The sequence below is a fragment of the Citrus clementina genome, unplaced genomic scaffold, assembly GCF_000493195.1.
Source record: "Citrus clementina cultivar Clemenules unplaced genomic scaffold, Citrus_clementina_v1.0 scaffold_5, whole genome shotgun sequence".
Taxonomy (NCBI): Eukaryota; Viridiplantae; Streptophyta; class Magnoliopsida; order Sapindales; family Rutaceae; genus Citrus; species Citrus x clementina.
The window spans coordinates 38,330,325-38,355,205 of record NW_006262201.1 but is presented as its reverse complement, the minus strand read 5'-3'; the positions used below and the strand labels follow the sequence as shown (position 1 = coordinate 38,355,205).

General features: G+C 36.2%; 4 protein-coding genes, 1 non-coding gene and 2 pseudogenes across 5 annotated transcripts; 4 read left to right on the top strand and 3 right to left on the bottom strand.

Moving 5' to 3' along the window:
• Positions 1–502: 502 nt before the first annotated feature.
• Positions 503–3,638, top strand: LOC18040458 (protein trichome berefringence-like 7). The gene is made up of 3 exons (XM_006434323.2): positions 503–1,702; positions 2,292–2,450; positions 2,985–3,638. Exons 1-3 carry the CDS (start codon positions 894–896, stop codon positions 3,280–3,282), a joined length of 1,266 nt encoding a protein of 421 aa, XP_006434386.1. The 5' UTR covers positions 503–893; the 3' UTR covers positions 3,283–3,638.
• Positions 3,639–3,683: 45 nt separating this feature from the next.
• Positions 3,684–3,756, bottom strand: TRNAA-UGC. Its single transcript has one exon. It is a non-coding gene; the product is annotated as a tRNA-Ala (tRNA).
• Positions 3,757–5,368: 1,612 nt separating this feature from the next.
• LOC112098204 (proline-rich receptor-like protein kinase PERK2) lies at positions 5,369–5,914 on the top strand. Its single transcript, XM_024183851.1, has one exon. The coding sequence runs from the start codon at positions 5,369–5,371 to the stop codon at positions 5,912–5,914; it is 546 nt and encodes a 181-aa protein (XP_024039619.1).
• A 2,971-nt stretch (positions 5,915–8,885) lies between these two features.
• On the top strand, positions 8,886–10,981 carry LOC18040514 (stearoyl-[acyl-carrier-protein] 9-desaturase 6, chloroplastic). The gene is made up of 2 exons (XM_006434322.2): positions 8,886–9,548; positions 10,289–10,981. Exons 1-2 carry the CDS (start codon positions 8,943–8,945, stop codon positions 10,853–10,855), a joined length of 1,173 nt encoding a protein of 390 aa, XP_006434385.1. The 5' UTR covers positions 8,886–8,942; the 3' UTR covers positions 10,856–10,981.
• A 446-nt stretch (positions 10,982–11,427) lies between these two features.
• On the top strand, positions 11,428–14,069 carry LOC18040515 (annotated as a pseudogene).
• Positions 13,866–17,121, bottom strand: LOC18042022 (alcohol dehydrogenase 1). The gene is made up of 10 exons (XM_006434317.2): positions 16,963–17,121; positions 16,443–16,579; positions 16,030–16,076; positions 15,515–15,840; positions 15,343–15,425; positions 15,180–15,255; positions 14,959–15,020; positions 14,640–14,735; positions 14,368–14,529; positions 13,866–14,283 (listed from the first exon to the last, which is right to left on the bottom strand). The coding sequence occupies exons 1-10, from the start codon at positions 16,997–16,999 to the stop codon at positions 14,167–14,169; spliced, it is 1,143 nt and encodes a 380-aa protein (XP_006434380.1). The 5' UTR covers positions 17,000–17,121; the 3' UTR covers positions 13,866–14,166.
• A 1,082-nt stretch (positions 17,122–18,203) lies between these two features.
• On the bottom strand, positions 18,204–20,209 carry LOC18042021 (annotated as a pseudogene).
• Positions 20,210–24,881: the final 4,672 nt, after the last annotated feature.

Genomic DNA, 24,881 nt, shown 5'->3' with positions numbered 1-24,881 from the left:
TTGACTCCATTAAATTTATTAGTTAGACTTCACATGAGATGATAAGACTTCCTATAATATGATGATTACAAATCAGCTGTCACTGTAAGTACCCATGTTTATTTTGGATAATAACATCCGCATCTCTAATGTTTTATGATATTTCAAGAAGAGTACAGTTTCTCCAATTGTGTCAAATAGGTCCCTGATACAATTTAAATAGCACAAATCCTCTTTAATATTGAGCCATATCCTCTACCTCTAACCTTAAGATGGTCAAACTCAAAGACCCGAAATTCAATGTTACAAATTTACAATGGTACTTTATTTCCCCCTCCCACCCCAGAAAAAAGAAGAAGAAAAATATTTACAACTGTACTCAGTTAAATTTAATAGAGGTTACTTGGTTAAGTGTCTACTCGATAAAAATGTAGAAACTATATGACGTTTTAGAAAACATAAAAAATCAGGGACATTTTGCTTTCATTTGTTCCGCGAATTCCACTGACTCTGCTTAGTTGATAAATCATTCTCAGACCAACTAAGCGTTAGGTGGTAGTAAGCCCTGTCACACAATCACTTGTGTCAAAAGACCAAATTTTTCTTACCCTTCTACTAAAATTTTATTCAATGCTTAACAAACCCTTTAGTGACAGTGCTTCCCCTGCATGGGTCTCCAACCTAGAAGCTTCTTTTTCCACAACCCAGTTGCAAAATCTGTCAGCTTTCCTTTTACGTATTACGCAAAAAGTGTTGTAAGCCCATTTTTACGTTACTTGAAGAATAGTTTGCTAAAGATTCTGTACCTTATGAATCTTAGAGTGCTCAATTTTGTTTATTGATCTGTTTATAATTAACCAGATTCAGATTTATGTTGATAGTAGTTGTTATCTGAGGTAGTTGTTCTTACAGATATGGTGTCTGGATTCAGTTTGAGTTCGTTATTTGGTCATTTCAGATCTGTTTACTATGAAGTCTTCAGTTTCAGCAACAAATTAATAAAGGGTCACTGTAAAATTTGGATTTTTCAACCATTCTATGTGCTTGCCTCTGGCTCATTGGTAACCTTCCTTTTAGCTATAATGTGTGCGTATTTGTATTTGTTTCCCAAGTTTCAGCCAGTGACTGACAGTTATGAGACTCCTAAATCAAGTAATTCTGTCGGTAGTTGCAATGTTTTTGAAGGAAAGTGGATTCAAGATGAAACTTACCCTTTATATAATGCTTCTGATTGTCCTTTTGCTGAGCGTGGATTTAATTGCTTGGCTAATGGGCGGAAAGATAGAAGATATACAAAATGGAGGTGGAAGCCGAACAATTGTGAAATTCCAAGTTTTAATGCTCGAGAAATTCTTGAAAAGCTTCGTGGGAAACGAATTGCTTTTGTTGGTGATTCACTAAGCAGAACGCAATGGGAGTCAATGATATGTTTGCTCATGACAGGTGTGGAGGATAAGAGGAGTGTGTATGAAATTAATGGAAATAAGATTACTAAAAGGATTAGATTTTTGGGTGTACGATTTAGTTCATTTAATCTTCGTATTGACTTCTATCGATCAGTTTTCTTGGTTCACCCTGGTCCTGTGCCAAGGCATGCCCCAAAGAGGGTTAAGTCAACACTGAAACTTGACCAGATGGATCATATCAGCAACGAGTGGACTGATACTGATGTTTTGATTTTTAATTCAGGACATTGGTGGACACGGACAAAGCTTTTTGAAATGTAAGTTGTCTAATTTTTTGAGCTGTGTTTTTCATCATTAATATGTGGCATATTTACCTAAAACTAAGCTATGTTATGGTTTTTTTTTTTTTTGGTTCTGTTTTTTAGTAGCCTTCTTAAGATTTTGATATTGAGCATGCTTTATTCTACTTTATTTTCATCACTGAACTTTACTTTTTTGTTCTCTATGGAACCCTTAATGTCTATATTTATTAACCTCTTCTACATTTTACTCCACTTTGGATATTGACAAATGCATTAACAAATTCATGAGATATAGACACTTAAATGGTATTATGAATATTGAGCTATATTAGAAAGTTCTGGAGAATGGAGAAATATCCTCAACTTTGGCTAGCTGAACTGTGTGCATATCTATAAGTACTCATGCATATATTAGGCATCACAGAATATTTTGCAGTCTTTTGGTGTCTCCCTTTCTGTGCTCATGTCTGCATATGGAAAGAATTTGTCTCATTCAATAGTGCTTTAATAATCTTCCCATGAGGTTGTAACTGCAAATTTTCAGATTTACCATTTGCTATTTAGGTTATGCTTCCAGATTGCTACTAACATGATTTTCGGACAGGGGTTGCTATTTTCAGGTAGGTGGATCTCTGAAGCTTGGAATGCCAACCACTACTGCCTTCAAAGCAGCATTAAACACATGGGCATCTTGGGTTGACACTTCAATTAACACTAACAGAACAAGTGTATTCTTTCGGACTTTTGAAGCATCGCATTGGAGGTATGTCAGTTAGTTAATCATTCTATACAACATAATTTCTTTATTAGTAGCATCATGAGATAGCCCAAATATTGTGGTCAAAGTCTCTTTCAATTAAATCCTGCATCAGCTCATCTACTTAGCTTTAGCTACAAGTAATGAGTGCTAGTTTCAGATGCTGAATTGAGTTACTGCAAATAATTTACAATAGGTTTTCTAAACCTGCTCACCCTGAACCGTTTTCACTTAGAAGATAACATTATACGTACTTCATAATGTTGTTAAATTACCCGAGAGCTCTCTAGCAATTTTCATTTTTTAACAGTAAAACTTAATATTCTGATCAATGTCTGGCAATCCGTGAGTTTTTGCACATGTAGTTCATTCCACGTAAGGAAACTGGTACCACGTGTTTTACACAATGAAAGGAAAAATCTGACTACAAGTAGTGTGGAGCTTGACTGTCATCTATTTATTCTCATTGATCTTCCAAGAATAAAATAATTTTGCCTTAATATGTGACTTTGACCGACAGTTTTATCTTATTTGTGCCAGTGGCCAAAACCGTAATTCTTGCAAAGTGTCTCGACTCCCTTCATTGGATACGAAAGGGAAGGATCGCAGTTCAATTTCAGATACCATAATCGATGTTGTGAAGAAAACGGCAGCCCCAGTGACAGTACTGCATGTTACACCCATGGGGGCATTCCGGGGTGATGCTCATGTTGGAAGTTGGAGTGACAATCCATCTGTTCCAGATTGTAGCCATTGGTGTCTACCTGGAGTTCCTGACATGTGGAATGAAATTCTCTTCTCCTATCTGCTGTCAAAGAATGGGACATACCTTCAATGAGCACCAAGCCAAATTCTTTTCCATCCTCTGGCATTGAGCATGCACTGTTCTTAATCACACTTGGGATGGGAAAAACTTTTTTTTTTCAGTGTGATCTTTTAACTCCGATTCTGGAAACGTTTGTGAGATATGGCCTTAGTTTACAAATTCCTCCGACTTATTTTTCTGTTTTAGTTTTCATCATTTCTTCCTGGCAGGGCATTAGCCAATGGCCAAAGACGCAATGTGCTATTGGAATGCAATGGCCTTTCTGTCTTCTCTGTTTGTAAATTGTAATATGTTCTTTCTGGTCGACTGTTTGGATCTATTTTGTATAGTCCATTGAATGTAAGTTCCCTTAAATAAAGGAATATTCAGTGAGAGTTATAATTTTCTGATATAAGTACCTTTAAATAAAAAAATGGAGATGCGGGGGATCGAACCCCGTGCCTCTCGCATGCAAAGCGAGCGCTCTACCATTTGAGCTACATCCCCAGTTGGTCTGGTTGCCAGTTCCGTAATCTCATATTAGAAAAGGGAGAAACCTTCTGGTTCGCGTACGTTAGTGTATCTTTTGCCCTTGCGGTTGTGTCATTTGCTAGTGAATATTTGTCCTTTGATTTACCGTGAATAATTATTCTAGAAATAAAAACTACCCTACAAATATTAGGATTAATTAGTAATATCTATGATAAATGTTAGTCATGCCTAACAATAAATAATCTTGATATTTTACCATTAAGCTGAAGTTATATCTCAATGCTTGTTCTGCCATCGAGGCTCGAGCTAGTTGTGTAGAACCATTAGCACCCTTTTTTACTTAATTCATTTGCCAATATGATTGTTAACTTTTGTAATGCGTATGGCAATCCAAAATGGACATCCATACGTTCGTGGGAATCTTGCAGATGGGTCATGAATTACGCAAAGCATTGAAGATAATCGCACGAAAATAATAAGGGGGGTTGTTAAATTTTTTTACTGAAATCAACATATATTACTTATATATGTATAAAGACATACCACTTTTGTTATTTCTTGTCCCTTAAAAATTTAAAGGAAAAAAAGGAGTAAATTGGTTTTTTACTTTATAATTTATTTTGTAAATATAAATATATGTATTTATTATAAGAAAAATGTTTAAAAATACTAAAAAAGTATAAGAAAAATATCATGTTATTAATTTTTTATTCATACTGAAACATATATTTCTTATTTATATGATTTATTCAATTTATGCTAAATAGGAGTTAAAATGTATTTGAAAATAAAGGTAATATTATAAAATTATACTATCAAGAGTTATTGATTATTATTAAAAAAAAAGAGAGAGATAAGTGACATATCTATTGATTTTAATTGAGAGAAATGGGCAATCTCTCAAATAATAATAATGATGACAACGATGGCGACGACGATTATAATGTTAGAGATCATAACATTTGAGTCCCAACTTGAGTCTCAACGAATTTAGTAACTTTATTAATTTATAACTGTAATATCATGTGAAATATTAATAACTAACCAAATGTAATAGTGCCATATTAGTTGAAATTCAAATATTAGAATGTCAACTACAACTTTAGAACAAAGGCTACAATTGAGCAATTTGGATTGAATCTAATTCGACATTTAACCAAGTTGCGTCTCTACTTTTGCTTGTAATTAAACAATCGAAAGATCGTGTTGCGTTTCACTTTATTGATGCTGCCTCGTTATCCAAGCTGCCATGGATGAACAGAAACCAAGCAAGAATTAATACAGCCTTGACGTTTTGTTGTTAGTCACAATATTTTTTGTAAAATAACGGTTAAAAGATGCGTCCATCAAATCCCAAAATATTTTGGGCAAAGAAATAAGCTTGATGAAGAACAAGGTAAGAAAACGATGGTGAGAAGTGTTTTCCAATGCAAACAAATTAAACCCCATTTGCTTCCTAATAAACTTAGCATGAGAGTCACGTCATTTGAAACTTGACGTCGGAATTTTCACAAAAATATTAAGCAATGCGACCCAAAGCACTACAAATAGGCACCCAAACTCACCATCCTCCTCACAACAATTATAGAATCACCTGAATAAGCTTATATCTATTAATATCAAAATCATGGCTTCTCCCAATTTCCCACCTAATAACCATTTCCAGCCGCCGCCGCCGCCATCCGCAAAGCCACCACGTCACCCGCCACCGCCACCGCCATCCGCAATGCCACCACGTCACCCGCCACCGCCGCCACCTCACCATCCAATTATACCGCCGCCTCCACACCATCCAATTAGGCCGCCGCCTCCGCCGTCTCCATCACCAGACAATCACACCCCAGTGATTGTGATACTATTTGTGTCATTTGGTGGCCTTTTATTCCTTGCATTCATTGCAGCTGCTATCTGCCGCTACATCAAGAAGAAAAAGAAGAAGGTAGTTCAAGAAACGGATCTTGTGCACTTCAAGGTCAAGGAGGAAATTGTGCCAGGCCCCCATGGACCCAAGGCTGTGAAACTAGAGATTGAAGATGATGTGCCCGTCGATGAAGTGATTAAGAAGAATGAACATTTTGGTGCAGGGCTGCATGCAAAATCTTCTGCTGAGAGAGATAACCCTCGACAAATGAGAAGCTTCTTCGGGTTCCGACCATCGCCATCATCAGATTGAACATAAGGCCTAACTAATTACACGATTGATGATGAGTAGTAAATACACACTAAACAAAAACTTTGAAACAGATAATCATGTTCACATTATTGTTTATTTGTTATCGTATTTATTTATGATATTAATAAAAACTGCAACGGACAAATAGTGTTATGGCTTGTTGTGGGCCAAAATTCAATGGCTAAGTAGAAGCTTAATTACTTTTAACAGAATCATTAATTATGACGATCAAAATCTTCACTTACTAATACACCATGTTTTATAATGCCTTGCTAGCACAATATTAATTGAGGTAAGATGTAACTCTAGTTTGGTGGGCGGTCCTAAATCAAAGTGACAACATTAACATCATTCTCCCATAGTTGTTTGAAGTTCTTTCTTTGATTCTTCCACGTGGAAAATATGGAAGCAAAAGAATCAAGAGATTTCCAAGTGCTCAACTTAATTGATGGTCATGTGGAATCTCTTCGTTATTAGTTGGAAAATTTTGAGTTCTTAGGGATGATGAAAATTTCTCTTGATTGAACAAACTGGATCATTTGTTTATAATCATTTTTTTTTGTGGGATTAGATGCGATATAGTTGGTTCAAACAGTGAAATTTCTTATATATGGTGATATGAGTAGTATAAGGTTTGAACTCTAATTACATGTGTGTAAAGGATGAAATTTTAGTTTTTGTTCATGTATGTAATACTTTTTTTTTAAAAAAAAAAAAGAGTCATTTTTAATGCATATATTTGTATGTAAACTTGCTAAATGTTGTGCCATGTAATTTCCACAATAATTGATACTTGGTCCAAAATGTTAATCTCATATTTCACGTATATCATTTGACATCATCAGCATCCTAGGAAAACAGAAGAAAGATATTTAGTTCTAAAGGGATATGCCAGATTTAGGCATGTTCTTGGATAATAATTAATGTTAGTAAGCTGGGATAATATTTTAATCAGGTTTCTTGAACATATGAAAATGGATAAGTAAAAAGATAAAAATGCATAAATTTTGATACATAACATTTTATTTTATATTATATCAATTAAAGTATGTACATTTTTTTAATTTATCCTTAAAATTTATGTAATAAAAAATTTCTAATTAAAAATTGACGCCAGCAAACTTTGAAAACCGCTATATTAATTAGACGCTAGTTGTTCTCTCTTGACTCGGGGGACTTTAAGATGGTGTAGGGCAGGATAAAGCCTGAAGTATGTGTCAATGTCATTTCGAATCGTAAAAATGAGCAATGATGCCGCAAATTATTTGCAAATGCGAATCAAAGAACTCGAAATAAACGGTCAACCAGAGTTTGACCAGATCTCAACGACAGTGTCCACACTCAACAGCAATCCCACCTACTGGAAAAAAAATAAAATAAAATTGCAACTGTTAAGTGTCGTTTAATCAATAATTAATTTTTTTTTAAAAAAAAAAAAATTCGATGTTACCAAAGAACAAGAAATGCGCTGTCATTTGGTATCCTAAAACACAGCCACCAATTCACTTGACTCGTTTTCAAACCCACAGAATCAATCATCACTTGTTTTATATTCCTCTCCGTCCCTTTAGAAGTTGAAAGTTAGAAACCACTGCACCCCTGGTTTTACAAATTCCACTACTTAAAACACTTTCGCATCCCGGGATTTAGTTTCAATTCATCTCCAAATCACCCCTGATTAATTAATATTCTTTATTCACTTTTTTTTTATTATCAAATTTTTTAAAATTATATTCTGGTCATTCTTCGTAAAATAATATTTTTAAAAATATTTTTAAATTATTATAAATCTTAATTTGCCTCTCATTTTTTTCACTTTTAAAAATAAATTAAAAGTTTCATTCTAAGTAGGGATAGGGATGGCAATGGGGAGGGGAGGGGAGGGGACCAATCTCCCCATACCCATCCCCGATATTTTACATATGTCCCCGTCCCCTCCCCGTCCCCGTCAGAATTGCTTGAGAGAATCCTCATCCCCTCCCCGAATAATAACAGGGGATCCCCGAGGGTCCCCGGTCCCCGAATAACTAATAGTCTAATACATTTTTTTATTTTCGATTTTAAATTAATCATATTAAAATAAACTCATACCGCTATTGTAAGCTCGTAACCAACTTTGACAGCACATTAAGGCCTCCAATGTGCTTGGATGAAGTCTGTTATGGTATGGGCTCACAACTCTACCACTAGTGTTAAAAGCTGATTCAGAAGCAACTGTTGTAATTGGAATTGCCAAAATATCTCTAGCAATTTGAGCTAATGTAGGATACCTATTAGCATTTGTCTTCCACCAATTCAAAATATTAAAATCTTCCATCCGAGGTATAACTTTCTCATCCAAATATGAATCTAATTCATCTGCAACAACTGCACAATCTCCATTGTTTACATAATCATCAAAACCTATCATCCATTTGGTTGCTTTCTTATAAGAATCTCCTGTAGATCTAGTAGAAGAACTACTACCAGTATAATCAAAGCAATAAACAGTTGGTGAAAACTTCAATTAATACTCTTCAACTAATTCCCGGCAAAGGGTGACCACTTTCCCAACATACAACTATTTTGATATTTATTATTTTTAACAATATTTATAATTTTGTTATTTATTTATTAGTAATTTTAAAAATAAAAATAAAATTAAAAATTAAAATGGGGAAATGGGTAGGGGATGGGGATTCCACCTCATCCCCGTCCCCTCCCCGAATAAAAAATTGGGTAAAAAATTTTCCCCGTCCCCTCCCCGAATAAAAAATTGGGTATAAAATTATCCCCGTACCCTCCCCGAATGGGGAAAATCCCCGAGGGTACCCGTCCCCGTGGGGATTTTTGCCATCCCTAAGTAGGGATTATAATTAGTTCTGTAATGGCATGATTGTGATTAAATGGAAAAAGAAGGGTTCAATTCTCAGACTACATTTCTATTTATACCCCCCTGGTCCCAACAGTGCCAGCCTCCTCAGCCCTCACAAGTCACAAAACCAGTTCAAGAAAAAGACGCACACTCCCTGTGCTAAGTGCCACCACCATGCAAGCCTCTCAGTTTCTCGTCACTTCCACCAAACCTCCTGCTGCGTGCTCTCCACTTGTCCCAAATCCCGCCCACCATCGTCTCACCGCCGCATCCTCCACCGTCCGATTCCGGCAAATCTCCGCCGTCGCAGCACCACCGAAACCTAAAACACACTCAATGCCACCCGAAAAAGTCGAAGTCTTCAAGTCACTAGAAACCTGGGCCACCCAAAACGTGTTACCATTACTCAAACCAGTAGAGAAATGCTGGCAGCCCCAAGACTTCTTACCCGATCCGACGCTGCCTTTTTCGGACTTCACTGACCAAGTCAGGGCCCTACGTGAACGCACTGCGGGGCTACCTGACGATTACTTTGTTGTGCTGGTGGGTGACATGATCACTGAAGACGCCATTCCCACTTATCAGACGATGATTAATACGCTTGATGGTGTCAGAGATGAGACCGGTGCAAGTTCCAGCCCATGGGCTATTTGGAACCGCTCCTGGACTGCTGAGGAAAACCGCCATGGAGATTTGCTCAGGAGCTTCTTGTATTTGTCGGGTCGGGTCGATATGCTCATGATTGAGAAGACTGTCCAGTATCTTATCAGTGCTGGCATGGTGAGTGAATTTCTGCAATTTTTTTTGGAATTTTAGTAAAATTATAAATTAGTACTCTCTTTTTTTTCTGGGCATACAGGTCCATAGAGTCTAATCCATAATTTCTAATAACAGAATTTAATTTTATATATTGAATTATTGATAAATCCATGATTTAAATATAGACTTATACAGTTTTACGCTATTGAATTTATTACCGAAATTTAATGGCATTATGGCACTAGGGTTGGCAAAACTTGGGTCGGCTTTTTTAAGTCCGGCTTATATATATTTTTTGGTAATTTTATAAATTTTAAATTTATTTTAATAAAATTTGACATGAAAATATAAATTTAAGTGTCTAAAAACTTTATATACATGTGATAAATGAGTTAAATAAATATAAATATTTAAAATAATATAATTTTATAGTATTTTTTTAATATAATTCGAGTTTCGGGTTTATCAAGTGATGTCTAAGATCGGCATGGATTCATATTCGGCCCACAGTGCCCTAGTGGGGTTCGGACTTGTATTTTTGCCACCTCTATATGGGAGGGACTCAAATTAAAAAAACTATAAACTATATTGTCATTTGCAATTTGATTAAACCTTAAGGATCAATATAATAAATTAGCGTAAATTATAGTTAAAATCATCTGGACTTGTATCTTGTATGGTATAATTGACTGGAAATATTTATTTTCTTTAATTTTAATTGATAACTAAGGACAAGATGGGCATTTTAATTTACCGAACAGGACCCTGGGACAGAGAACAACCCGTATTTGGGCTTTGTTTACACATCGTTTCAAGAGCGCGCCACTTTCATATCACACGGCAACACGGCCCGCCTGTCGAAAGAGGGAGGTGATCCAGTGCTCGCGCGCATATGTGGAACCATTGCATCAGACGAGAAGCGCCACGAAAACGCCTACGCTAGGATCGTCGAAAAGCTCCTTGAAGTGGATCCCACGGGTGCCATGATCGCAATTGCTGATCTGATGAACAAGAAAATCACAATGCCAGCTCACTTGATGTACGATGGGCATGACCCACGGCTGTTTGCGCATTTTGCGGCAGTGGCTCAGCGGCTTGGCGTGTATACGGCACATGACTATGCGGATATTTTAGAGTTTTTGATTGGACGGTGGGGATTGGAGAAGCTGGAAGGCTTGACGGGTGAAGGGAGACGTGCACAAGAGTTTGTGTGCGGCTTAGCGCCTAGGATTAGGCGACTGCAGGAGTTAGCCGATCAGCGAGCCAAGAAGCTGAAGCCGCCTCTCGTTAAGTTTAGCTGGATTTTTAATAGGGAACTCAGCCTGTAAAAATTAAAAATTAAAAACCCCAAAAAAAATTTTTTTTTTTCTTTTACAATGTATTTCCCTAATGTCATGCATACATCGTGGTACTTTTTAGCATATCTAGAATGTAATCAAACTTAATTAAGATCTTGGGGTGAAAATTCTAGTTTTCATTTTACTTTCTTAGTTTCTGGTAATGCTCGATTTCATCATAACACGCAGATACTTTAGAAGAAATTAAAAGAAAAAAATAAATTGTTTTTGCATTTCATTATTATTAAAACAATTGCAATATATTTATATCTCAAGCATTAGTGAAATTAGAAAACATAAATGCATGAAGTCTTCATCAGCATCTAAGGTCCTGTATGTAAGATCTTGTTTGGTATTGTGACACTATGAAATAATCTAATGTCCACCGAAACGAGTAGTATCCGATTCCATGTTCATACAATAGAGTAAATGCCTTTGTCAATTATATTACTCGTGTATTTTTGCACTAATTATGCAGGCGGCCATGTAATTCCCGCCCTTTGTGTAAATCTTATCGTTGGCAACATCCTTTGATTAGAATCTGTGTCCGGCAAAATGTTTTACTAGACATCTGAGGATTCGCTATATATTGAGTTGAAATTTGAACTATATATTTGTTTGTAGCACTCGAAATTATGTGAGAGCTTATTGTTGTTGAGGAGCAGGGCAGATATCTTTCTTCTCTTGCCAAACTGACACTTCCCATTAACTGATCATTTTGTGGTAAAATGTGGTCCATTTGTATAATACCCTTAGTGATCATCATAGCCATGACTTATTGCTCACATAAATGGAGGAACCCCACAAGCAAAGGAATAAGGCTCCCTCCTGGTTCCATGGGCTTGCCTTTCATTGGAGAAACCATCCAATTCTTTATCCCCAGCAAGTCTTTAGATCTTCATTCATTTCTAAAATCCAGAATAAATAAGTATGCGTTTGTATGCGCGCGCGCGCCTTATACCAATTCTTTTATTTGTTATAGATCGGTATATGTTAATTGGACCCTAGTAATTTAGCTTCTTGTTTTTTTTCCCCTTCTTTTTTGGTTTAATTTCTATCTCAGATACGGACCTTTGTTTCAGACGAGCTTGGTTGGTCGATCAGTTGTGGTGTCATCTGATCCAGATATCAGTCATTTTATTCTTCAACAAGAAGGGAAGCTGGTGGAATTGTGGTACATGGACTCCTTTGTTAGGCTTGTTGGCCTAAGTGGCTCAGTCAAAGATGGTTCATGCATCATTGCTGGCTCCATTCACAAGCGTCTAAAGAAATTGGTTTTTGATCAATTCGGTCCTCAAAATTTGAAAGCGAAGCTCTTGCCTCAATTGCAAGAAATGATCAATCAAGCCTTACTGAATTGGACAACCCAGAATTTTGTTGAACTGAAACATGCTTGTACGGTGGTCAGTTGCCTCATTATATTGCATTTTATTGATTATTTACCAATCACCAACCAGTATTGTTTGCTCAGGTTCAAATTTTGTGCATCATCGCAGATGATAATAAATTTCACAATGAGTCATCTCTTTGGCTATGATCCTGTGAAATATGGGGAAATTCAAGCTGAAGAATTTACCCATTTTTTCGAAGGGCTTATGTCTTTACCCTTAAACATCCCAGGCACCACCTACCATCGGTGCTTGAAGGTAATAATTTCCGCTTTAAAAAAAAATTGTTTGTTGAGAACCGGAAGCTAAAGTTGATAGGTAAATTAAGGTCGAACATAAATATTAAAAATAAGTCGTAATACTAATTTCTATGTTCAGAAGCAAAAAAGTACATTGAAGATTATGAAGATGATGATCGAGGACCGGCAAGCAAAGTTGCCTGAAGAAAGAACAAGAGGGGACTTCCTAGAGCTCATTGTGGAGGACATGAAAAACAACAATCTATTAACAAGTGACCTCATTTCTTACATGATGTTTGGCCTTCTGCTTGCCACATTTGAGACAATCTCAACCACTTTAACTTTGACCGTGATGCTACTTACTCAACATCCTTTGGTGGTGCAAGAGCTGGAGGTATTTTCTTCTACATTTTTGTGCTGAGCTTGAGCCTCGATGGGCATTTAAAAATTATTTCTTATTTTCTATGTCACCTTCCAGAGGGAAAATAAGGAAATTGTACAAAAGAGGAGTGTGGAAACTGCGATGACATGGGAGGAATTCAGATCATTGACTTTTACAAAACAAGTGAGGCATGAGTTTATTTTTCTTTTTATAATGGATTAGTTTCCGAAATTCTTCTGATTTAGACATAATTGGTAATGTGCAGGTGATCAATGAAGTACTTAGAATGGGTAATTTTGTACCAGGGTTCTTAAGAAGAGCAATAAAAGATATCCAAATAAAGGGTATTTATACTCTTATTTTTCTCATTATAATTTTGCGACAAGTTCAATTTTATTTAGTGGAACCTTAGTTTTGCAGAATATACAATCCCGGAAGGCTGGACGATAATGGTTGTTCCATCAGCGATTCACTTGAACCCAGAAACGTACACAGACCCTTTTGTGTTTAATCCATGGAGATGGAAGGTTGCATCATTTTGTATCAAACTCGTGCGACAAATACACAATTCCTCAAATTTGGCTTGTGAGTGATAAATGATGCTACTTATAACAGCATTTGGCAGAAAACAATGTCACCTCCGCTAAAAATTTCATCCCATTTGGTGAAGGAATAAGACTATGCCCTGGTGCTGAGTTCAGTAAAGTGTTATTGACACTATTTCTTAACGTCTTGGCCACGAAATACAGGTTGATGAGCTTTCATTTATCTGCCATTATTTGAGCGCCACAAGAGATTTAAGAATTTAACCTTTTTATTTTGATTTTTTTCAATTTTTTTAAAGCTGGTCTCAAGTGAAGCCTGGGGAAATCATTCGAGCACCAACAATGGGATTTGGCAAAGGTTATTACATTAAGGTGGCAGAGAAGTCTATTTGAAGCCGACAAAAGCGACTGGCGTAATTACCATATCATTAACACTGCAACGGCGTATAAGAAAGAAGATTTACACGAAAATCTTTATTACATAAGCTACAAAAAGAAGTACTGTAAGAAATAGGTAGAAAACACACCTCTTTGTACGCCATATGCAGCAAGTCATCAAACAGAAAAACAAAACAAAAAAAGGGACTGTAAGAAATATGTAGAAAACACAACTCTTTGAAAGCCATTCGCAGCAAGTCATCAAACATACAGCATAAATTACTTATTCTCGGGGTAATATATAACTTGGAAAATTATGTGATCATCTTCATTCTGCCTCCATTAGATTGATCAGCAACAGCAGACACATCTAACCATCCATGCGAATGATGCACCTAATGCTTTCTCCCGCAAGCATGAGGTCAAATGCCTTGTTTATCTCCGAGAAGGGCACAGTGTGAGTGATGAATTTCTCGACCTCCAACTCCTGCAACATTGAGGCAGTTTTAGTTTAGAGAAATGGAAAATAAAGAAAGCAAACACATTCAAACAGTCAAAAGCGTATGCTTACCTTGTTCATGTATTTTTCAACAACAGAAGGAAGATCAGAGCGAGGTTTGTAGTTGCCAAAGAAGGTACCCTTAAGAGTCCTCTCATTAAGCAGATTCATGGGATGAGTCTTGAATGCATCATCTTTGTTTGGCACACCCACAAGCACAGCAACACCCCAACCCTGAGACGGAACCCAGATTGCAGAATTAGAAAATAACTACTTCATTTTCTTTTCATTTTTTACTTTGTTCCAAACGGTAAACAGAAGATTGGCTAATGGTAATTAATTACATCGTGAACGCATTCAAATGCTGAGATCATGGCCTGGACGCTTCCAGTACATTCAACACTTCTATCCACTCCACCATTGGTCATGTCAGCAATCACCTGATCATAAAAAGCATAAATCAATTGCTGCATGATCAAATGACAGTCTGGTAGCATGGCTAAATGTAATTAAACAACAAACAATGCACACAACAAATGGGAGATCATATTCAGCAAAAAGGATATTAAATTATTATACAAATTACAAGAAAAACAACAGCTTTGGAAGCTAAGGTTGTGATCTATCATTTGCAAAATAACTCAAAAAGGTCTAGGAACCAACCTGTTGAACAGGTTTGTCATAATCTTTTGGATTCACAAACTCGGTAACCCCAAACTTCTTGGCTGCAAGAATAACAATATGCGCTTTCATCAATAAGTAAACAGCAAATCATATTGGATATGAAGCAGAGAATGCATCTTCACAAATGCATTTATTGATATAGAGTAGAGCTTATAACTTATGATATTTTCTGTTTTATGCATGTATATTAACCATTATACCTTCATTGAATCTGCTTGGGTTCAAATCAACACCAATGATCCTGGAAGCCCCTGATACCCTTGCCCCTTCGGCAGCCTAAAAAATTGAACAGAATACACTAATATTAGATTCTGGAGCAGATAGCCTCTAAAAATTGGACACAAAGCAAATAAAGTAACTTACAGCGAGGCCAACTGCACCCAATCCAAAAATGGCAACAGACTGGCCCTTCTTCGGTTTGGCGACATTAACAGTAGCCCCAAAACCTTCAACAAAAAAGATAAATTAACCTATATAAGTTAGAAACTATAGCACTGCCAGTATTGTTGAGTTAAGGGATGGGAAGTTTTCAGACCTGTGGAGATTCCACAGCTAAGCACACAAACTTTGTCAAGAGGGGCAGCAGGATTGATCTTAGCAACACAACCGACATGGGTAACAGTGTATTCACTGAAGGTAGAAGTGCCCACAAAATGGTAAATTGGCTTCCCCTTAATCGAGAATCTCGACTGACCATCATTAATCATAACACCCCTGTCAGTATTGATCCTGAGGAGGTCACACATATTGCTTTCCTCTGAATGACAGTGAGGACATTCCTTGCACTCTCCTGTGAACACAGGAAGAACATGGTCTCCTGGTTGGAGATCAGTTACCCCCTCCCCTACACTTTCTACAATCCTGACATCAGCAGCACAAAAAGGGGGAAAAAAAGAGGCCAATGTTAATACACAGAAGTGTCTGATAGGACATCCAGATTGTACAATCAGTATTGAATGTTACCATATATGGATGAAAACAAAGTTTCAAGAAATTTGTTTTTTTTAGCTTCATTTAGATATAATTCTAAGCATTTAGAGATAAACATACCCTCCAGCTTCGTGACCAAAAATGCGAGGAAAGAGAGGTGTTTGTCCCTGCAATAGAAAGTAATCATTTCAGTTTCCAAGCAATGCAAGTGTAGGAGAGATCTAGTTTCCAACATTAAAGATGCCATGGAAACAGAGGAGGACTCAAAGAAACAATAGATTCACAAAATCATCGGAAGATCTTTAATACCAAGAATTCACAATATGATTTGAGCTCATACTAAAACAAATCTCCACATAATCAAAGAATTTGGCCAGTCTCACAACAAGAATTAATAAAATTCCTTAAAACACACACAATGAACAGATCGGCAACATATCATCTCGTGGTGAGTCTTCTTCTTAGGAAATGCATTACCATTAGTTAAACAAATGTAATCCACATGCATGAATAAGATATGAATTTGCTGTCACCTTGGCTTCCCAGAAGTAAACATCAGTATGGCATAAAGAGGTGAAGAGGATCTTCAATCGAACTTCATTTTTCTGTGGTGGAGCCACCTCCACTTCTTCAATCACCAGTGGCTTCCCCGCCTCCCATGCCACCGCCGCTGCAACCCACATATACCCAATAAGCCAGTATAACAATTAACAACTATACAAGCACCGCATGCTACCAAGAACACAACACTTCTCACTACATCAAAAATTTTTTTTTAAAAAAAAGAAAGAAAACATTAACGTGAATCAGTCTTGAAAAAAAGAACCTTTTTTTTTTGTTTTTGGACACACAAAAAGCTCATCATCATACAGGAAACTACTTGGTCAAACAATAGTGACTCATATGTTAACAACCGTCCGAAAAAGAACTTTAGAGAACAATAATAAATGGATGACCAGAGTGACCATGATCCATGTCACGATCATCCATCAACAGATGATCTACAGAGAAACCCAACAACTGGAGTCAAGGCAGAAGCGGATTGTCAATCACCTTTGCAGCGAATAACTTGACCAGCTGTGCCAGACATATTGATGATGAATGATGATACTCTCAACACCTGTAAAATTAGCAGTGTTTAGCCTGAACAAGGAATCTGGGTTCGCTCGCTATTTATAGCAGTGTGCGCACGAGAATACCGTTTTCGGTTCCTTCAACTTCATCCAAATTATAGTGGACTCCCATCCCACGTGTAATTGAAAATTTCTAGAAATCTTATAATTAATAAATATATATAATTAAATTTAATATAATTATTACTACTTACATTATAATCTTTAAAATAAAAATTCATACTAAAACATCATCCACTTATTTATTAAATGAGTGAGATAATATTTGATGTATTCATACGACTTGTATAATTTAAAATTTCTCCGGATTCGGGAGTGTAAAATACTTTGACACTGCTCCTGTGTTGTATTTCCAAAACCAGCGGCAGAGGATGGACCCCTGGTTTTCTTCATCGACAGCCACGTGTGCCTTTATCTTCCCCATGACACCGACGTGGCTTTATCCTAATAGGACATTTGACTTGCATGAAACCACCATCCTTTTAAGGCATTACCATGCATTTCCAGATTTGAAAATTAAATGAGTACCCACCTTTTGTCGAAGCCCATGGTTTCACAGCCGAAGGACCCAAAGAAAGATTAAAAATTTAAAAGTCATCGGAACCTGATTTAGTATTTACTTAAGTTTTTTTTTTTTTTAATACATTGGAGCCTAGTAAAACTAGGCTAAAACCAAACGAGAAATAGAGATCTCATATATATTATTACATAACCAATAACTAAGACTCTCGGGAGGTTTTCAATGTATCAAAAAAATATCAATATTATATACTAGTAATCATGTACACTTCCCAAGATATCTTAATATCTTTGTAAAATAGACTAAAACTAGGTTTAAATTACCTTACAACCGTCCGTTGTATATTATGATATTTTTTTTTATTACACATCATAATTTTTCTATTTCGTAGAACAAAAAATTGAGTAGTACAATAAAAAGCTTGAACGTGTCTGTAATTTGTAAAGTACCTTTCTAGAAAATACAGAGTATTATAAGTCAAAACATGCATACCTGTCAACATCAATGCATCGATATTTTAAGCAGAATTGAAATCTAATTCAAGGAAGACGTTCATAGGGACAAATTTAGACCAAATTGGTATTGAAAGGACAAATTTAGGCATTCACACTGCTCAATTATGCAACTCTTAGCAAGATACCACCGAACTGAAAGGGAAGCTTACGGTTGCTTGCTGCAAGTAGCAGAAGTCTAGCCATCCATGCATATGATGGTCCTCAGGCTTTCTCCTTTAAGCATGTATTCAAATGACTTGCTGATCTCCGAGAATGATGCAGAGTGAGTGATAAATTTCTCCATCTCCAGTTCCTCTGCCTGCAACGTCAAGATATGTACAATGTACGTAATTAGTAAACACTGTAGGAACATAACCAAAGATATTACATAACATTAGCTAATTACTATCATCTTTGTTTGGCAAAACAACCGGGACAGCAACTCCCCGAGCTAAGACCAATAAACGTACTTACAGGTAATTGCTCAAATAAAAACTCAGATAAGGAGAGGATCTTGACTGAGATGATTGTTACATCATGGACGCATTCAAAAGCTGAGATCATGGCTTGGATGTTTCCAGTATATTCAACACGCCGATCCAACCTGCCATCAGTCATCGCCGCGATCACCTGATCATCAAAAGCATATGTCAATGATCATACACATGTGTATAGCACAGGTAAGTAAAAATTAGGCTTTGGAACCAGCCTGCTGAACAGGTTTGTTATAATCTTTTAGATTTACAAACTCAGTAACACCAAAGTTCTTGGCTGCAGAAGTCAGTATATAATTCAACCTTCATCAAAAAGTAACTAGATATGACACAAATAAATGAAGCGGGCTCTTTGAATATACCCATTTAGAAAATGACCCTACCGTCACTGATTCTGTTGGGGTTCAAGGTGACACCAACGATCGTCGAAGCGCCCTGATAATCTTGTCCCTTTAGCAGCCTAGAAATTAGTTAGTACAAAACGAAAATCATAACTAGTCATCACGTTCACCCAGTAGCCTTGAACCAACTGGACACAAAGAAATAAAAGAAACATACATCAAGGCCAACAGCACCTAGTCCAAAAATAGCAACAGAATGGCCCTTCTTTGTTTTGCAACATTCAAACTAGCACCAAGACCTTCAAAATTAGAAACTTGCTACATAGCTACTACTTACACTTCCAGCATAGATTTAAGAAAAGGGAGTTTTTGCAAACCTGTGGAGATGCCGCAGCTAAGTACACAAACTTCGTCGAGAGGAGCAGCAGGGCTGATCTTGACAACACAGCCAACATGGACGACTGTGTATTCACCGAATGTGGATGTGCCAAGAAAATTGTATATCAGCTTCTCCTTGATTGAGAACCTCGACTGACCATCGTCGGTCATAATTCCCTTCTCGGTATTGATTCTAAGAAGATCGCCCGTGTTGCTTTCTTCTGATTGACAATGGCGAGTTGGCAACGCTCCCTGCACTCTGCTGTTAACACAGGAAGGACATGGTCTCCTGGTTTGAGACCAGATACCCCTTCCCCAACGCCCTCCACAATTCCAAACAAAAAAAAAAAAATCTTCAGTAATATTAACTTCAAAACACTGCACATTTTTTTTAACTGCTAATTACTCTCAACTCGTTAGTTCTGTCTTAAGCATTGAGAGATAGACGTGCATAGCTTACCCTGCGGCTTCATGACCAGATATGCGAGGAAACAATGGCTTTTGCCCCTGCAATTTATATTAAATCATTTCAATACCCAGGGTGCTCTTGCTATAGAAATATTAAATAAAGAAACAATAAATTCAGGACAAAATTAATTTTAGATAAAGAATTCATACAGGTTAAATACAAAAAGAAAAATTTGTACATAGTTGTAAGTAATTGGATGCTAAACTCTTACTTGGGTATTGGATTGTAGAGGATCATACATATAATAGTCTGCATAGTAACATCTGCATTTAAAAAAGTGCGTGATATACCTTGGCTTCGCAAAATGTAAACGTCAGTACGGCACAAAGGGGTGAATATATAGAATCTTCAATCGAACTTCATCTTTCTCTAGTGGCGCCACCTCCACTTCTTCAATCACCAGTGGCTTCCTTCCCATGTGTGTTGGTATTTATTCTGAGAGGAGAGTAAGGTAATTCTCTCTTTCTTCTCCAAGTTTCAGCAGAAATACTGCTAACATGAGCCAAGTTGACCAGTCATTTTAAATTTGGCCACCTCACTCGGTAACTGCCCTCCTAAAGGATTTTGTTAGTGCAGAGTTCTAATGGGATCCTATCCTCCAGTGCATTACTCAACATATGGTGGCATCTTAAAATTGTCAATTGTGATATATTTGATAAAGTTCCAGTTACGTTGAAACCACTTTAAGGTAAAGTACGCCTTTAAAATCACGCAATTAAAATTATAATATATTTTTTATTATTTATCATTTTATGTACTCTACCTTAGAGCAGCTTCAGACTAACCATTGTCATTTGATAAACACCTTATTATATTTTTTTTGATCTATTTGATTTTCGATGACTGTATTGGGTCCCAACTAGTCTAGATTCAGTGTGTAGTCACAATTAAAGATCCTTACCCCTCTTAAAATGGTGTATTTAATGAGGATCGAACAAAAGAGTTCTTTCCACAAATCCAGCCTGTGTTGACAACTGAGCCACAAATATTTGGTGATAAACACCTTATCTTTTACCAATAAAGTGTTGGCTCCACTGGCAATGGAGTCCCCTTAAGTGACTTGACTGGGTTTACTCCCCAGTTCGAGTCGTAAGGAAATCGCCTTTGTTGGGAGAATCCGTGCCTCTCAGTTTGAGCAGGGACTTCTAATCTAAATTGTGGTACGAACTTAAATGTGTCTCCCACAATAGAGACCCTCTCCATGATATCTCATGGCCAAAAAAAAAAAAAAAAAAAAAAACTTTTGTTTGACAGGAATGCAGTCAGATTTACATGACAGTGAGAGCGATGGTGTTCCTCCATGCCAGCTACGTGACAAATCATCTTATATATAATTTGACAATTGACATGTCAGATTTCATTTCGATGCAAATGATTCCGCCCCAGATCAAATGAGCCCATTTATGAACAAAGGTCAGTGGATCTTGGAAATCCGATTTTAAAGGCCCAATTTGGGCTCAGTCCAATACGAATTACACCGTGTTTGCTTTGTTGTTTACTTATGAATGACCCTAAAGTGAAGGCTGTACAGATACAACGTGAGGTGGCCACTGATCGTCCATGATTCACTCCCAGAGAAGGTGGGGCCCAGCTCTAAAACTGACTGACTGGAGATAGATTGATGGGCCGGTGCAGACGGGGCATGCGTTGTCACCCAATCAGGTGGATCGTGGGGTCCACGTCACGCCCACATGTCATTTCGCCATCAAAACTCTCAACCAAACACAATAGGACAAGGATTTGCCTCTTATTAACAGACCACACGCCACCTCTCATTTCAGTCCGCTTTCCCCACCGTCCCGTCATCATCATCTTTTGCACTTCATGGTTCATACTGATGGATGGGGATTTTACATTTCTCTAATGCTCTGCCATACTCTTTTTCCTTTTCTTCTTTTTTCAGTTGTTGACTTCTGATAGTTTCATTTTAGCCCTTTACTGTAAATTTTTTCTTTTTTCATTCTAAACAAAGCGAAAGCTAAAGCTTGTATTAACTCTTCGTCTTTTTTTTTGTTTCATGCCACTGTCACAATTGCGTGGCATCTATTTAAGGTTGATTGTACCTGTTCGATAACATTTCTTAAGAGAAAAAGTATTGGGAAAATATGTTCTTTAAAAATATATGTATTTATTTAATTATAATAAATATTTTTTTAATTAATAAAATTAATAAGATATTTTATTTAAATATCTTAATTGTATTAATATTTTTATTAAAGTCTATTTAATCATATTATATGTATTTATGTGATCACCATATAAATTCACAGAATATATAAATACAAGTTATTTTATGATTAAATAAATTTAGTTCACAGTTGATAAATAAAGTTGGACACTTTATTTAGGTATAGACTGTAATAAATTCATTGAATGATTTGTCTTAATCATGTATGAATTTATTGATGTAGTACGACTACATTGAACATGATCATATATGAGATTTAATTAATTTTGTAATAACTTTCAGACCTATCAAATCTCATAGGTATTGATTTTATTGTAATCTTAATCTTGAGTTAATTATGATTTCATGATTGTAATTGTTATTTTATTTGAGTTACCAATAGGCATGACACATACTTATAGTCTAGATTACCCGGTATCTTGGTGGGAGCATTTATGAGCATTGGAGTTATAGATTAACAATATAGAATTTGTACAACACATCTCTTGATATGTTTTCGGCACTTGATCATAAAATTCTCTAGCCAGAGTGTGTCAACATATTTAGTATGTTGAAAATAATCATTAGAGAAAACCAATAAGTATCAAGGAATAAGATGTTATTAAATTGATTGAACAGTTGAGATATCAATTTAATTAATGATGTGGTACAAAGGATTGTGCAGTAAAGAAATCAATGTGGCTTGGGACGAATTATTATTCGAGCATACAATTATAGAAGTCGGTTCCAATCTTTTAGTAGAGTAGATTTAGAATTAAATAATTGGGCTAGTTTAATTACAGGCCTAATTATTGTAGCTACTATTGTATGTTCCCAAATGATCCCCATGTTAGCTCATTTAATTGACTGCACCACTACTGGATTAATAAGCAAGATAACTAGTTATTTGGATCAAAAGCTTAAATATATCATTTAGTGGGAGGCTCCATTTAATTAGTTTGTGTGTAAGGGGTCTTATGTTATTTTATAAGGTGGGTCCCCTATAGAAAAAATAAGTAACCGTGAGTTTTGTTTTTTAATTATTTGGAGCCAAGAGTTTTCATTAAAATGGAGATATAAAAGGCTTATTTTCTTTAAAGAAAGAGAAGAGCAACTTTATACAGATTAGAGAAAAAAAAATTCTCTTTATTGTTGAGAAAAAAAATTTCTCGTGCTAGTTGTTTTGGTAGTGATAAAGGCACCAACACGTCAAGTACAGATCAAACATGAGTCATAATCTAGAAGATCATTGGTGACAGTTCGTGATCTAACAGACGTGGTGGTGACAGATCGTGATCTAACAGGTGTGGTGGTGATATATTGTGATCTAACAGGAGTGGTGGTGATATATTATGATCTAACAGATGTGGTGATAACGAATCGTGATCTGAGAACCTAAATTACTTCAATAAAAAAAATCAAATCAAATTTTTAAGATTTAATTTCTAAATTATAAATTTTTATATATTATATGAGAATGATCTTAAAAAAATTTTATAAAAATTTATAAAAATTGATCTTTCTCTAGGATCCAGCTATGGTGCCACAGTTGTATGGTACCACAGCTGGATCCAACCATTGAATCTAGCTCTGGTGACAACTGTGGGCTAGATCCAATGATTGGATCCATCTGTGGTACCATACAACAGTGGTACCACAGATTTGTCCCTTTCTCTAACAAAAAGGACGTCGGATATTTGGATAATACAAGTCATATTTCAGTTCACCCTTTAATTTACAACTCAAAAAGCTAAAAGACTCTATACATGAGAACAAAAAACAAATAATCTTTACTCAGAACTGAAAAGGTGTTCTCTCACTCTTCTTACAGCAAAAGCTCTACACCGTTCCGGATCCAATAAGTTTTACTTTTCCGAAAGTTTAAAGAAAAGCTATCACTGTACACTATTGGACGATTATTGCCAGTAGATTTGAAGATTTTTCTTTCTAGATTCTCAATTATCTCAATCTCATTGCATAATGAGAGAAGTTTTTGATCTTTATATGTGCTCTTCAATGCAAGAGGAAGGGTTTGTATTTTTTTGCAGGTGGCACAGCGGCACTGGCACATATGGAAAGTGAAAAGGACACAATTTAAATGTTGTTTTTAATTCTATCAATGAATTGTCAGAACAACTCTCCTGGAAATGGTACGTGGTAATTAACCTGGCAAATGGGTTGGATTGCTGTCACCCTCACTCTTTAAGTAACTCCATGCATGCTCAGCTTGTACATATGGCCTTTAATTTTCCTTAAGTCGTCAAATTTATTGGCCCCCAGATATTGCTCACATAATCATATTCAAATCAAGTCTATGAGCTAGCCCAGATGTGCGGATACAAAGAGTATGATTAGACCAAATCAAAAAATGTATTGATTCCCATTTCAAAAAAAAAAAAAATGTATTGATTTGATGGGTGCGACCAACAAATATAAAAATAAGAAATAGATTGAGATTCAATGGCATGCAAGGGTCCAACAAAGAGATTTTAGTTTTGATATCATGTTAATAATAAATTATAAAATTAAAAAAAACGTCTGTTATTATGTATGCAAGACTAGCTTTTCATTTCTCTGTCCCTTCTTTTTTTTTTTTTGAATACTGATTAATCATCATATTATTGCATTATATAGATAATTACAACTGCTATTATAGCAGATATATTACATTGATATTTACAATCAGAAATACATAATTGGGACTTATATTATTACATTGAATTCTGTGAAGTACATGCCCAGACAAATAATCCCTTACAGAAGAGGGATGTCCATACTCCACTCGTATTGCACGAGGGAGAGAAAATTTTTGAAATATTAAACAAATAAGCACGTTAGCCCCCACAAATGCTTTTGTGGGGGCTTGAACCGTTGCCCTCACAATGCTTGTGAGGGCAGCAGCCCACCACTCCGACCAAGGCCGAAGTGGCTTCTTCGTCCCTTCTTAGCACAGCTAGCTAGCTCTCATATTACGAT